The 15,525-nt window shown below is 45.6% G+C and overlaps 1 protein-coding gene across 31 annotated transcripts in view; it reads left to right on the plus strand.

Moving 5' to 3' along the window:
- Nucleotides 1-15,525, plus strand: part of MAP4 (microtubule associated protein 4) — a 1,839,191-nt gene that overhangs the window by 931,360 nt on the left and 892,306 nt on the right. For 20 of the 31 annotated variants that reach the window (XM_078662502.1, XM_078662498.1, XM_078662501.1 and 17 more), the window contains 3 exons: nt 294-545; nt 3,792-4,433; nt 9,806-10,168. The exons of 2 other annotated variants lie outside the window; for them this stretch is intronic. In XM_078662502.1, coding sequence (XP_078518628.1) covers nt 294-545; nt 3,792-4,433; nt 9,806-10,168 — 1,257 coding nt within the window. The remainder of the gene's footprint in view (nt 1-293; nt 546-3,791; nt 4,434-9,805; nt 10,169-15,525) is intronic. 9 more of the 31 variants (XM_078662520.1, XM_078662519.1, XM_078662522.1 and 6 more) reach the window with 4 other exon arrangements.

Consider the following 15,525-nt stretch of genomic DNA (forward strand, 5'->3'; position numbering starts at 1 on the left):
CTTTATTTGTGATGTGCACTCTGCTGACTGCAAGGTGCTTCATGGCGCCACTGCAGTTAAACTTTTCACCGTATCCTAGCCATCTCTAAAATCCTATGATTATGAGGTATTGGTTCACTTGCATGTCTCTTCGTATCTCCCACCTCAATAAATGGCTTCAAGATTAAGTCCCTGTGTCTGTGGAAGAAATAAATTCAAACCAACCTTTTGTATGACCTACACAGTCCATCAAGAAGTATTGCTTCAAGCTTTATATTTGATCACTGAGTTGGTTTCCCTGTATTTTCATGTAGTACCTTTAGATTCATCAGAAACACTGGACAACAATGGAAACATCCCCAATGCCCCAACTTTTGATGAAGCTGGTGTTCCAGAAACAAACGTGGCTGGCGAAGAAGAGTTTTTCTCAAAACATGATTTACTGAAGGAAAGTAGACATGAGAGGATGGAAAATGACCCAGTCGCTGCTCTGGTAGCAGTGGAAATGGTTGAGGATAAGAGTTTACTGCAACACATCTCCAAACCTCAGCAAGAACTTCAGGGAGGTATGTTGGATGTGTTTTAAGCCTGAATCCCTCACTAGAAAATACTACGCTGGGATGTTGAACTCTGTTCTCTTTTTGAGCACTTGAGCCTAGTCTTTGCTCTTGGTTGATTACTGCTCCTTACTGTCACTGTTTCTCTTTAATTAGTTTTTGGAAGATTTTATCCTTGTGAAATCTTGAGTTCATTATACTGCATCTATGCTGTCCTCTCCACTTAATGCCTCTAAAGTTTGTCTCTGCAACTTCTTTTTTTATCTCTTAATAGTTACACTTTGTGATACAGCATTTGATCTTCTTGAAAACGCACTTTTTTCACCCCTTGTTAAAAGTTTGAATCATACCTTATAATGTACCCACTCAAGTTGCTATTAACTCTATCTTCACTTACACTGCTTTGGAAGTGAACGTCATGTATTCTTTCCCTGGGCACCTGTTTTGTGTCTCCCTTGTTTCAAAGTCTATCTATTACCTTCAAATAACTGACACTCTCAACCTTTCTTTTTCCTTCTTTGTAAAGTCCTGTTTGATTATTTCTACTTTTACTTAGTGTCTGCTGCCGTTGATCTGCTTCTGAACTTTGTGTCCACTTTGGTAGCTATTTTAAAAAAACGTTTTAATAAGTTGACAGCCGCATATTTCTAACACAAACCTACCAGTCCTGAATAATAGTGTTTGTCTTGCTTACTCCTAGTTATTAACTATTTAGTACACTGAATAACTTCTGCTTATTTTTAGGAACAGAATGACGCAGCTTTGTTGTCTTTGAGCGACGTCTGAACAACTTTGCCCATCCCTGCTCAGTATGCATCTCTGTTCTCCTTTTAAATGCTGTCACTTTTATAGTCCAGATGTCTGAGTGATAACCTGCTTCAGAATGTTTAAACGAACAGCTAATGGGACTAACCATAAGACACATAGTCTACTCCGCGTCATGTTGATCTAAGATCTGGGTTACTATCTGGTTCAGTGAACGTTGACTTTAAATCTAGTTTTACAACAGTTGGGCTTTTTAATCTATTCTGGTATGCCATTACAGTCTTCCTGCTCTTGCCATGAGCTTCACCTACTCTTGCCTCCCCACCTTGAATGGCACAGATTCATCGAGAAAGGCTGCAGACCCAGGCATTGTTGCCAACTTTGTTTACTTTTTCTCTTGTATTTTCGCATGCACAAAACCATTCCGCTATTGTCTAGCTCTACTACCTTTGTATTGGCAAACCCAGTCCATTATCACACAGTAGTACTGAATCTTTCTATTACACCCATATCTCTAATTGTCTTGTTTGCCACCTTCTGCCTACCTAGTGTTCTTTATTTTTTTCATGCTCGTTCCTCTTGAGGGTCCTTTTGGAACCAAAACGACCTGCCTTCTATTGACACTTTCTTTCCTTCTCTCCCCCTTACTGTTCTCCATATTTCTCCATCAGCCGTTTTCTTTTTTACATAAATTGCATTTTCTGGCCATCCCATGACTTTTTTTTTATAGAGAAATTTCAGGAATGCAACACCTTCTCCTACAAAACTATTACTCTTGGATATTACCTTCTAAGATCAATATGTAAGTGGAGTTTACATTTTCAGTCTGTTCTCCCATTTTGTATAGTTCAACATACAGCAACCACTTGGGCTTTGGAGTATAAATGTACCATTGACAAAGCTAATGTTGTAATGATTAGATTGCCATTAACGTGCATCACATTAATTGGATTAGGGATGCGGTTTTCTGATCTTTTTTTCATTACTGCTTGCCCCAGATAGATGATTAAACAAACTTTCCTTGTGAAGAGACCACAAGACTTGTGATTAATCTGTTCCACTCATTGCATAAAAGTGCTTTACTCCTTCTCATATCGTCCACTTAGTCATGCAAGGATAACCTCATTATGTTACTTGGAATTGCAAGGTAATTAGCACTTCAGTGTTTTTTTTTTTTTGTCCTCATTCGCCTTTTCTCCGCCCCGAGTTCCACGATACCGCCCTTGGGCTGCTCATCTCATATGTTGGTTCTGCTCTTAGGAGGAAGTTTACCACTTTAACCAGTCTTCCCCAAGACTTGAAACCAACTGAGATCAGAAGAAAGCTTAATCATAGGACTTGTTATACCTATATCATTACAACCCAACCCTTAAACCAAAACATAACAAAAAGGAGTCTAAAATCTGTATCTTTTCGTGTGTCGATCCACAATATCCAACTTAGCAATAGCTCTCATAGATCTTAACCAGTTTAGTTCTGTTGGGGGGGTCTGCCGAAACCCATATTTTAAAAATTCCTCTCCGAGCCAGCAATATAGCATAGAACACAAGTTTTGCATTGTCCTCTAGGCCCTTACCTTGTAAATCCATTCTTCCCGACATCACAAGTTCAGGGCTTACCTTAATTTGCTAGCTCAGTGCTGATGACAAGAACGTACTTACAGCCTCCCAGAATTCCTTTATCGCCGGACAGGTCACGAACATGTGTAAATCATCCTCATTGGGACTCTTGCATTTAGGACACGCCACCGTTCCGCCAGGTTTGAACTTTGCAAGTTTTCTAGGAGACCAGTATGCCCTGTGGAGTGTGAACAAGTGATTCCTTCTTAAATTTGCAGGTTTAACCACTTTATACAGTATCAACATTGTTACTTGCCATTGGTCTTCTGAAGCAATCTCTGGCAAGCACTCCCCCCACAGGGTCTCCGGCAGTGTGAAAGAGCCATCCTCCATCTCCAATATGGACCAATACCACGGCGCAACTTCTTTTTTACTCTGCACTTCTGATCCCAACTTCTCTTCTAAGTCGTTGTGGCGACTGATTAGATTTTCCTTACCCACCACCCAGCTTTGAATTTTCTGGTATTTAAACCTGGAAAATTTCAATCTTGCCATAAAAGTATCATCTTCACAACATCCACTTAGCTCTTAGTTTCCACGGGCTCTGAATACAATGGCTTACGTCACTCATAGAATCTAAAATTGACTTTTGGTCTTAGTCCTCTTAAATCCTGAAATACCTGGAGCTATACATTACCATACTCTGCTCTACTTTTTTAAAGTAGCAAAACTGCACAAATGCTTATAATTTTAAGGTTACTCTTTACCCTGTTCCTTCTACCTCTAAAACCTATTTTTAAAACGTACTGTGTTGCATTGTTTTTTAAAACATTTTTTAGAAGTGTACATCACTTACATGATAACACTTTGAAACACACACATTCAAATCCTACAATATTGTTAACCTGTGGTTTTCCTTTATTTTCTTTAGAATCTTCTGAGCCTACGGAAATAGTGGAAGATAAGGAAATTGAGTCGGAATCATTAAATGTTCATCCAGTTGCTATTCAAGGAGCAACTGACTTCTCTGAGGGTGATTATTTACCTCAACAGAATCCAAACATAGAGCGTGTCCCGAATGTCTTAGAATTTGAGGTGGCCACCTTATCATTGGAAACTGTGATTCCCAAGGATGAGACTTTACAACAGAAGAATGTAAATGAAGAGAATATCCCAGTGGACATAGGATTTGAGGGAGTTGCTATTCCAAGAAGAATGGAGGATGTCTTGGAGTTATTAGGATCTGAAGAGACCTCTGTGCCCCAGGATGAGCCATTGCCACATGAAAATATAATTGAAGTGTGTCCCCCCGAAGTGCTAGGGCTTGAGGCCAATAATGTTTCTCTAGAAATCAAGATTCCTGATGACAAGTCCTTATTGCAGCAGAATTCAAATAAGGAGAGCATCTCTGATATTCTTGAAGTTGTAGTAGAAGCTATTTCATTAGGAGTGGAAGAGTCTCTGTCACAGCAGAATTCAGGCAAGCAGAGTATCCATGAAGTATGTGGAATTAATCCAGATGCTGTTTTGGTAACTGAACAACTTTCAAAGATTCATCAGGAACATCATGAAGGTATTGTGGAGGAGATCTTAGTTTACTTGTTGTCACCCTCAAGTTCTTCTCTCTGAAACTTTAATGTTCCAAACTTTTCTTGTTGCACTCTGATAGCTCTTCTTTTTCCTACAAGTTTTAACACACATTTAGGTTCTTTCATGTTCCTCTTTACATCAGTCCATCTTCATCATCACTATCCTTGTGATGGAGATTGCCGTTTGTAACGGGTTGGCACGCTTATTGGCTTTTTGTATTATATCTGAATTTCATTCTCCATCCATGCACGGGGTGCAATCCAACCTGCCATTTAATGCTGTAAGATTGTACCAAATGACATCTTAGCATTTGTGCCCAAACATTTTAGTTTAAGCTGTCTTTAAAATGCCGGACGGACACTGTAAGGGTCTGTTCTGGACATCTGGGTGCAGCATCTCCTTGCATGAAAGAGTGGATTGGTGTCCAGTAATTTTAACATTTTTAAATAAAGTTTGCTTGAACACTTTTTTAACTAACATTTGCTTTTAATTGCATGTCTTCTACTTTCTTACTTATTGCTTTAACTGCATTATCCCATGATCTTGAATTGCCGCTCATCACCGTGAGTGCATAAACGTTTACCCTTTTCATTGAACGTCTTGCATGTATAAACCTATTCAGACTATTACCTCACATTATTTCTTTTTGTTGCACCACTGAGTCCATTTCATGCCATTCTTCATTGTCTCAGAGCTTCAGATCTCCTTCTTGCCTTCTGTAGACCAAGTCCTTCTTGAGGTTCTTCACCATCAAAGTTAGCGCAGCCTCTGGCTCATATCACACTTCACTAACCTCTTTTCCCACCAATCAGTTTCTCTTCTTTTTTCATCAGTACAAAAACAGTTATATTGGTTTCTTTGTGATAAACCACTCTTGCCCTAAGCTCTTTTTACCCCCCAAAGCGGGATATGCTGCTAACTATATTCTCTGATATTACTTGTCTATGATGTTGGTTGTTTTAATCTACTGCTGCATGTTGTGACAGTATTGTAACCAAGCAGTAAAAATATTGGGCTGTTCTAGTTTAGTTTACATTTCGCCTCTACCAAAACCAGCATTGGTATTGCGAGATATTGGAAGTCAGGCCTGCTTATCTGACGGGAACGTTACTTTCTTCTGATCTTTGGCCTGATCCCCATTTGTACATTCTTCCATTAGACAATTGAAAACGTTTGCCTTGTATAGAGATGATAATGGTATACCTATCTAAAATTCTTCCTATCTAATAGAGACTTCCATCTGCAATTCCTTACATAAGCATATTCCCAAGGTGTCAGACTGGATCCAGAAACTTTTGAACAATCCACTTGTGCACAAGTAGGTGGTGGTGTTCGACTCTGCATGGCCTCCTCCACGCCAGAAGTGACATTTGCAATGCTTATATAGGCACCACCCCAGCACACTAACCTCGGTTTTATTTTTTCAACCCCATTAGCGAGGATCCGGACGAGCTCATCTTAGTAAATTTTTGACTGAACTATTTTGTTCATTTTTGTGACTTTTTCCCGTTTTTATGACTGTCCCTGAACAAACGACGGGATTTAAGCCTTGTGGTGCACTTCATCAAGCAAAGGTTTATAACGAACCCCTGTTTGGTGTGTTTGTGTGCCCCTGAAACGGGACCACGACCTGTAAGGATTGCAAGACCAGACATCCGAAGGCTATCTGCGAGCGGGCCATGAAGCTTCTGACTGCTTCGTTTGCAACTTAACACTGCTCTATGTTCTGCTTCTGAGGGAGGTCTTGCGACCGCTCCCAGAGTCGCTTGCGCAAATCATCATTGCAATACTGGACTTCATGTACATCCCATAAGAATTCCAATAAGTTGAATTTTTTTTCGACTTCTCCATGTCAGACTTTCATCGGATGACACGGGGAAATGATGCCACAAATCCAGGTTGTTCCTGTGGAGCCAGAGTCTGACACCGAGTCCGTTCTGCGATTCTCCAATTTTTCCAGAACAAGAGCAACCCCTCTCAACTTTGCGAGTTTTATGAGGCCATGAGCCTCATTTTTGGTTGGTCGAACACATCTAGAGCGATTCATGATCATGGGTTCTGAAGAGCCCTCTGAGCAACATGAATGGAAGGGCTATAATGATCCCAATGGCAATTCCAACCCCTCAGCGGAGTCCATGACTGATGGCACATGATAGGAGGACCTGGCTGATGGCGGTGGTCTGGACACCTCGCCTGACACTACCTTCCTCTGTCATCCCACAGTGGTTTACGAGGAAGGGGTTTCCTATGCAATGGTGATTCTTGGGGCAGCTGCTGTCCTGGTTGAGGTCAAGACCAATGTCTTGACGGAGATGATTTAGCCTGGGTTATCTCCTTCAGAACTCCTACCCCCCTTTAATGAAGCCCTGACTGATGTCTGGCTCTGGGCCTGGGCCAAGCCATCTACAGGCACTCCTGTGCACAGGACTATTGCGCTGCCTGTGCCTCGGGACCTAGCCTCCCTCTTTAAGCAAGCAACCCTTGAAAGACTTGTGGTCCAGGCCTCAACCTCCAAGATAAATCCCAACATGTTCCCTACCACACCACCGGCTAAGGAATCCAAGAGGCTGAATACCTCCGGAAAGAGGATTTTCTCTTCCACCAGCCTAGCACTGCAGCCCGTGCACATTGCATGCTTATTAGGCCATTATTCCCCTACTGTGTGGGATACAGTTGCGTAAGTGCTACCTTTGCTCTCACAGGTGGCCTGAGCCAATTTCTCCTAAGCTATTGCTGTTGGGAGAGATGCTGCAAAGTTAGTCATCAGATGCGGAATATAACACTCACTTGGCATAGCCATTGCTTCCACGGTGGCGCTCAGATGTCATGTCTGGCTGAGGGACAGCTGGCTTTCAGGGGGATGTCTAGGCATCCCTTATTAATATGCCCTTCATTGGGTTTTGCCTTTCTGGTTACCAGGCAAATTTGGCGCTTGAGCATTTTAAAGACCGCAGGGCTACCTCTGGGTCATTAGGACTTTCCATGGGCTGCAACAGCAGCATTCTGCCTTCCACCCCTGCCATGGCTATGGTAGGGGCTATCAACCGCATCCTGTTTCCCCCTAGCTACCACGGCCAGCAGGCATCAGTACTTTTGTAGCTGGAGATGCGGTTACCACAAGCCTCGTGGGAACCAGAGCCAGGGGTTGATCAAATTCCGTCATCCTAGGCAGCTGCAACCTAAAAGCCTCTTTAGTTTGCCCTCCTACCATCCTGGCCACCCTGTTGGTGACAGGAATCCGCACCACCTGCCCTTATGGAAAGAAATCACTTCAGACAAATGGGTGCTTCAGATTGCCTCCCGGTTCTATTCCTTGCCTCTCCAAAATACCCACAACCTTTGCCACTGATCGGCTGACAGAGGGCCACCTATTTCTACTGCGACAAGAAGTACTAGCTATTCTGGCCAAAGAAACTATAGAGAAGGGTGCCAGCATCAGAATTAAGTTGTGATTACTATTCCCGCTGCTTTCTGGTGACAAAAAATGGAGGCCTCTGTCCTATCCTAGACCAACTCTCTCTCAACTACTTAATGAAAAAGGGATAATTCAAAATGGTCACTTTAGCTCTGGTACTGTAAGCCCTGGTGACTGGATGGTAGCACTGGACTTTCAGGACGCAGACTTCTATATCCCCGTTCCTGCCTGCCCACAAGCCTATTATCCTACCAAGGAAGATGAGAGGTTCCACTGTCTTGACCCAAAAAGAGCACTGTCATTTTACAGACGTCTGGTTGGATGATGATCTCTTTGCTTTGCAGGGAAAGTCAAGGCAATTCACACAAGAATAGTCTACAGATGGATCGACCTCTGTATTAAAATCTGCTATGCAGGGGCTAAGAAGCAACTCTGTAAGGGCTTGAGAGCTCACTCCACCAACGTTAATGCTGTAACCAATGCTCTGCCTAGAGGACTCGACATTTGTAATGCAGCTACATGGGCATGACTGTTCATGCTTGGCAAACACTGCTGCCTAAATCATCAGGGCCGGCGTGATGGTTGTTTCTCCCATTCAGTCCTCCATGACTTTTTAGTGTCTAACAGTCTTCAGACCCACCTCCGGAGAGAGATTGCTTTGGAATCTATTCTGATGGAAGGAGTCTGCAGCCACAAGGTTCTAGCAGGTGAACAAGTTACTTTCCTTCGGTAACGCCTTATCTAGTAGAGACTCCATCTAGCCGCAGATTCCTTTCCGATCCTCCCATTCTGTGGCCTGTGTAACTCTAATTGAAGCAATCCTTCAGGTCCTCACCATGGCACACTGGTCATTCCTCCTTAGTTTTGCTCTGTGCTTCTTGTGCAGAAAACCTGTTAAGAACTTAAGTGGGTGCGCTGGAGTGATTCCTATATAGGCACCGCATACGTCACTTCGGCACAGGCAAAGCTATGCAGAGCCAAAGGACACCTCCAACCGGCACACAGGGGGGTCGCTAAAAAGAAATTCTGGATATAGCCTGCCACCTGGGGAATATTCTAAGGTAAGGAATGTGCAGCTAAATAGGCTCTACCAGATTAAACATTACAAAAGGTTAGTATTTTGTTCCACAGGTTGTCTAAGGGGTTTTTGTTACAAGCATTCTCCTTTTGCCAATGATTATCTGGCATTCTAATAATGCAAAGCTTGGTTTACTAAACGGTGAACCTTTTAAAAAATATATATATATAACTTTTATTAACTTTTCAAAAACATACAGTAACATAGTGCTAATGTACTGTCACAACATATTAGTACGCAATACATATATATCCTCTCCCCCTCCACCACCCCCGCTCCTCCTACCCCGGCCCCCCTCCCCCTGTCTACTCCCCCCTCACCTCCGGCTCAGATTATCACATATAAAAACGAATTCCATATAACATTACATTAGTGGCAGTTACATTGGACCAATGGTCTACACTCATGATGATTCTTGTGGTAAATAAACAGAGCCAGAACAGTGAACCTTTTTGTTCATGGAGTCTACTAATCCCTCTTGTTTTTTGTTGTCACCGAGCAAGATGTTTTCTGTTCAGTTGCTGATAGAAATGTTAAGTATCCTCCTTACTTTTGAACAAGAGAACTCCAGACCTTATGGAGGCCAGATCCATGGGACCAGTCTATACCATTATTGTGCTACTCTCGAAGAGAAGTCCTGAAGGTAGATGACATGGACTTCCTAACTCTCTTTTGTTGTAAAGCAGTATTGAAGGTATATTTGACAAGCAAAGTTGTGCTCCTTTTTTCTTCTACTTCAGAATGGTATTGTTAACATGTATTAATGTGTTTTAGTAGATGATGTGAAACACTGGTATCTTTATTCAGTAGTTTTGCTAATTTGAGCTGCTATCCACTGTCTCTTTCCCTGTATTATTTTCAGAAGCCATGGAACTAGAGAAACATATGGAGAGCGAGCCTGAGGCATTAACATTTGGTGAAGCAGCAGTAAATGAGATAGCTGATGAAGAGACTTTACTGCAACAGAGTTCACATAAGAGTGTCCCTGATGTCTTGAAATTGGGCGCAGGCACAGTTTCATTAGGAATGGAGGATGAGTCTTCACCACAGCAGAGTTCAAGTATCCTGGAAGAATTAGTATTAGATACAGCCACTCCTTCCTTAGGTTTGGAGGAGGAGTCTTCACAGCACCCGAACGACATCAGTGATAGAGTCTCTGAGGTCCTTGCAGTACATGAACCTTTGTCATGCCAGGATCTGGAGCTCCAGCAACAATATCATGAAGGTAAAGATTCAGTTATCGCCCACTACAACTTTCATCTTGAAGAAAGCATTATGAATTTCTATCTTTCAAGGGAGAGTTCAGTTTTAAATGTATTTTACATTTAACTGGCAGCAAACTGATGAGATTTCCAAGGGCATTCAGTTAACCCTTTGCATGGCAAATACTTTAGTATGCACAGTCTCTACCTGGTCCTTGAAGAGCATTCTGTTAACGTATACCATTCCCGACTGCCTCGTTCTCACTTCCAGTCTGGCTGGCTTTTCCAGAATGTACGCTTCTGCCTTTTCCTGTTCTTCTCTTCTACCCTTTGCAATCATACTTGTCAGTCAGTTGGCACACTCAGACTTTGACAAACCCATTTCTGTTTGCTTGCATAATTTTACTTGGGCCTGCTCACATACCCTGTTTTTCCTTTTCTTCTTATCTTTCTTTTTTACATGGTGCTCTCATTTGATGAGGTAATGGAGACCCTGTAGACCTTACACTCATCGCTAATTTTCCAAAAACATACTCTCCTGGCTTTTGCTTCCTCGCTACATTTCCCAATCTTTGTTTCTGTCACTCGCTTTTCGGTGTGCCTCCTTTTTTCTTAGTTTCCAATCCGGCACTTTGATATGTGCATTCAGATCTCAACTTTCCTCAATTTTTCTGGTGTCCCTTTCTGGAGCTTACTATGGCTCCCACGCTTGCATTCCTTATTGCTCCAATTCAGAGGTTTCTTGACGGATTGCATTATGAAATCCTAAACTTTTAGAATGTTTTCATCCTGTTCTTCCATTATTCTCTTCGTGTTGATTTCTGATGGATACTTTGAACCGCTGTTTCCTTACCTTGTAAATATTCCCCAGGTGTCAGACTGGATCCGGCAACTTTAAAGCAGTACTCCTGCATGTTGGTAGGTGGCGTTGTGGGGTACTCCTCATGTTCCGCTCTGGGAGTGATGAGCAGAGCTGCACCAGCTACTTTCTCGCTGCCTCTTCAGACGTGGATCTGGAGCTACTCCTTAGTCTTTTTAAAACTTTTCTAGACCGAAAATTACGTTTTTTCCCAGTTTGCAAGGGAAGATGTAACATCCCAAGAGGATCAGGTTCGAACTGTGTCAGGACTGTCACAAACTGATGTCTGTGACAGATCCTCTGTGGTGCCTCGGGTGGGAACACAACCTAGGGACCTGCGACTGCTGGCAAAGATGAACCCGAAGGCCATAAGGGACCACAGTGGAAAGGCTTTATGATGCCAAAGATCAGAAAACTTGATGCAGTAATCTGTCAAGGTCGAAAGGCATTTCCTGTTCCTGCTCTGTAGTTCCCATGGCAGATCTTCATCACAGTCTAAGTCTTCAGGTAAATCCAAAAAAGAAGTACAGGAAATCTTAGTGGGAATCAGGCTCTCCTGGACATTCTTGAACTCGAGAGACCGTGAAGGTGTCAACGTGCCACTTGATCTCACTTGCAGTCTGCATCGGTGCATCTTCCAAGCCTGTTCTCAATATTCCCTAAATTTCTGGGTCCATCTCAGATGGCACAGCAAGTAGAGGCCTTTAGGGAGGTCATGCTGCACATATCTGATCGAGACTACTATCCGCAGATTCCTTAACATAGAATTATCCCCAGGAGTGAGACTGGATCCAGAGAATTTCTTGCCACAGCATCCCTGCGCTCCCGGGAAGGGGGGGGGGCCTTCATGTGACTCTGCCCAGGCTTCGTCCACATACGTGACGTCAGCGAGGTCACATAAGTCCCACCCCGGCGCTCCTTCGTCAGTTTTTTCCTTTTCCGCGTGCAACGCGGATCTGGATCGTGCTCCAGGCCTTTCCCTATTGCGTGTGTATGGGAACAGTGGATGCCTTCGGGCTTTAAGACGTGCTTGTCTTGTGGCCGCCTGATGTCGACGGATCCTCACCCCATCTGCACGTGGTGTTTGGGGGAACACCACGACTCCACTGATTGCAAGGCGTGCCAGCAGATGAAACCAAAGTCCCGGCGGGAGCGCCGGATGAAACTTCTCTCAGCCCGCATGTCCAGGTCGGCATAGTCACTTTCCGGCCCTTGCGGATGGTTTTCGAAACCGCTGCCTCCGTCTTCGACATCGTCCTTCTCCCAGTCCGCAAGAGCGTCTCTCACCTATCTGTAAGTGTCACAGTTTGTCCCCGAGGGCCAGTTCCCGGTCTGTTGGGGGCACGGGCTCTCCGCGAGTGGTGCGGCCCACGTGTCGTCCCCCTATCCGCCGTTTCCCGGTGTGGGGGCAACTATGGAGACATATGCAGCGGCTTTGCAGGCCTCACTGGTTTCCCTTGCAGTGTGCGGGCCCTCCGTGGCATCGCCGGCGGCTCCGGCACCGACTGGTTTGGATCCAGGTTCGGATGATGTGGTGCCGTTGGGGTGCGGCCATTCTGGGGTCCCTCCTTTGGACCACTGTGCCTCTGCTTCACCGTAAACTCCTGTGGGAGTCCCTGTGGTGTCGTGGGAGGTCGCTCGGACTTGGGTCGCATCCCAAGTCCCACTCGGTCCTCTGGACAGGCAGTGGCCTCGGCCGAGGCCAGACAGGCGACTGCTGGCCCTGGTGGCGCCACAGGGGCTGGCGGAGGGCCCTTCTCGTCCGGTCACAGGCGGAGGTTGGCGGGGGTCCCCTAGTCTTTCCCCGGGTCCCTCTCGCCCCTCCACGCAGGCGGCTGACTCGTCGGAGGTCTGGTTGATGCCTTTCCGGCGCCGTACCCTCACCGTCCCGGCTCCGGCCCAGCCGCGGTCTCCTTCGCCGAGCGCTGTGGCGGAGGTCATTTTGGCGTCTCCCCTGGCTTCGGACGACTATGTCCTGCCTCAGATTGTGGACTCTACGGCGCCAGGCCGACGTCGGGCCGTTGACTCGTCCTCGGACGCCTCTTCCACGGAGGTTTGACGCTTGCTGGTGTCGTCCTCACTGGAGACGGGCCGACACGTCATGGCTTTTTCCCCAGCGTCGTCTAAGGATGGCTCCTCGCCGTTGCCGCGGTCTTCGCCTGAGGAGCCGCAGGTCCCCCACTCCTCAGTCCCTCTCCTCCTTTCCGGACCTGGCCCTTCCTTCCCCCTGTGGGCTTGGGGGACGACCGCCTTAGCTTGCAGCCGTCGCCTACTGAAGAGTGGCTTTCCCTACCGTGGTATTTACAACAAGGGGTGGTGAGGGACAGAGTCTCTGAATTAAGCAGAATACTCTCACCCAGTCAAGAGATCAGGGCTAGATCCAACACCGTTTTTTAGCTCATTGCACCATCCCAGTTTCAGAACCTGGCTGTATGCAAATTAGTCTGTCCCTGGCCCAGTGCATCATGGGAACAGGGCAGACCAGACTACAAAAGCCAATTCTTACACTGGGAAGGAAACAAGCTTCCGGGGACCGGTTTCTGGCATTACAGCCGTCTTCGGCCCGGCTTGCTTGAATCCTGATGGTGCAATGAGCAAGGGACTCATGTCTGAGTATACCCTTCCACGCTTAGGGTGGACAAAATATTTACAACAAGGGGTGGTGAGGGACAGAGTCTCTGAATTAAGCAGAATACTCTCACCCAGTCAAGAGATCAGGGCTAGATCCAACACCGTTTTTTAGCTCATTGCACCATCCCAGTTTCAGAACCTGGCTGTATGCAAATTAGTCTGTCCCTGGCCCAGTGCATCATGGGAACAGGGCAGACCAGACTACAAAAGCCAATTCTTACACTGGGAAGGAAACAAGCTTCCGGGGACCGGTTTCTGGCATTACAGCCGTCTTCGGCCCGGCTTGCTTGAATCCTGATGGTGCAATGAGCAAGGGACTCATGTCTGAGTATACCCTTCCACGCTTAGGGTGGACAAAATATTTACAACAAGGGGTGGTGAGGGACAGAGTCTCTGAATTAAGCAGAATACTCTCACCCAGTCAAGAGATCAGGGCTAGATCCAACACCGTTTTTTAGCTCATTGCACCATCCCAGTTTCAGAACCTGGCTGTATGCAAATTAGTCTGTCCCTGGCCCAGTGCATCATGGGAACAGGGCAGACCAGACTACAAAAGCCAATTCTTACACTGGGAAGGAAACAAGCTTCCGGGGACCGGTTTCTGGTATTACAGCCGTCTTCGGCCCGGCTTGCTTGAATCCTGATGGTGCAATGAGCAAGGGACTCATGTCTGAGTATACCCTTCCACGCTTAGGGTGGACAAAATATTTACAACAAGGGGTGGTGAGGGACAGAGTCTCTGAATTAAGCAGAATACTCTCACCCAGTCAAGAGATCAGGGCTAGATCCAACACCGTTTTTTAGCTCATTGCACCATCCCAGTTTCAGAACCTGGCTGTATGCAAATTAGTCTGTCCCTGGCCCAGTGCATCATGGGAACAGGGCAGACCAGACTACAAAAGCCAATTCTTACACTGGGAAGGAAACAAGCTTCCGGGGACCGGTTTCTGGCATTACAGCCGTCTTCGGCCCGGCTTGCTTGAATCCTGATGGTGCAATGAGCAAGGGACTCATGTCTGAGTATACCCTTCCACGCTTAGGGTGGACAAAATATTTACAACAAGGGGTGGTGAGGGACAGAGTCTCTGAATTAAGCATAATACTCTCACCCAGTCAAGAGATCAGGGCTAGATCCAACACCGTTTTTTAGCTCATTGCACCATCCCAGTTTCAGAACCTGGCTGTATGCAAATTAGTCTGTCCCTGGCCCAGTGCATCATGGGAACAGGGCAGACCAGACTACAAAAGCCAATTCTTACACTGGGAAGGAAACAAGCTTCCGGGGACCGGTTTCTGGCATTACAGCCGTCTTCGGCCCGGCTTGCTTGAATCCTGATGGTGCAATGAGCAAGGGACTCATGTCTGAGTATACCCTTCCACGCTTAGGGTGGACAAAATATTTACAACAAGGGGTGGTGAGGGACAGAGTCTCTGAATTAAGCAGAATACTCTCACCCAGTCAAGAGATCAGGGCTAGATCCAACACCGTTTTTTAGCTCATTGCACCATCCCAGTTTCAGAACCTGGCTGTATGCAAATTAGTCTGTCCCTGGCCCAGTGCATCATGGGAACAGGGCATACCAGACTACAAAAGCCAATTCTTACACTGGGAAGGAAACAAGCTTCCGGGGACCGGTTTCTGGCATTACAGCCGTCTTCGGCCCGGCTTGCTTGAATCCTGATGGTGCAATGAGCAAGGGACTCATGTCTGAGTATACCCTTCCACGCTTAGGGTGGACAAAATATTTACAACAAGGGGTGGTGAGGGACAGAGTCTCTGAATTAAGCAGAATACTCTCACCCAGTCAAGAGATCAGGGCTAGATCCAACACCGTTTTTTAGCTCATTGCACCATCCCAGTTTCAGAACCTGGCTGTATGCAAATTAGTC

The sequence above is a fragment of the Lissotriton helveticus genome, chromosome 10 (genome assembly GCF_964261635.1).
Source record: "Lissotriton helveticus chromosome 10, aLisHel1.1, whole genome shotgun sequence".
NCBI classification, from domain to species: Eukaryota; Metazoa; Chordata; class Amphibia; order Caudata; family Salamandridae; genus Lissotriton; species Lissotriton helveticus.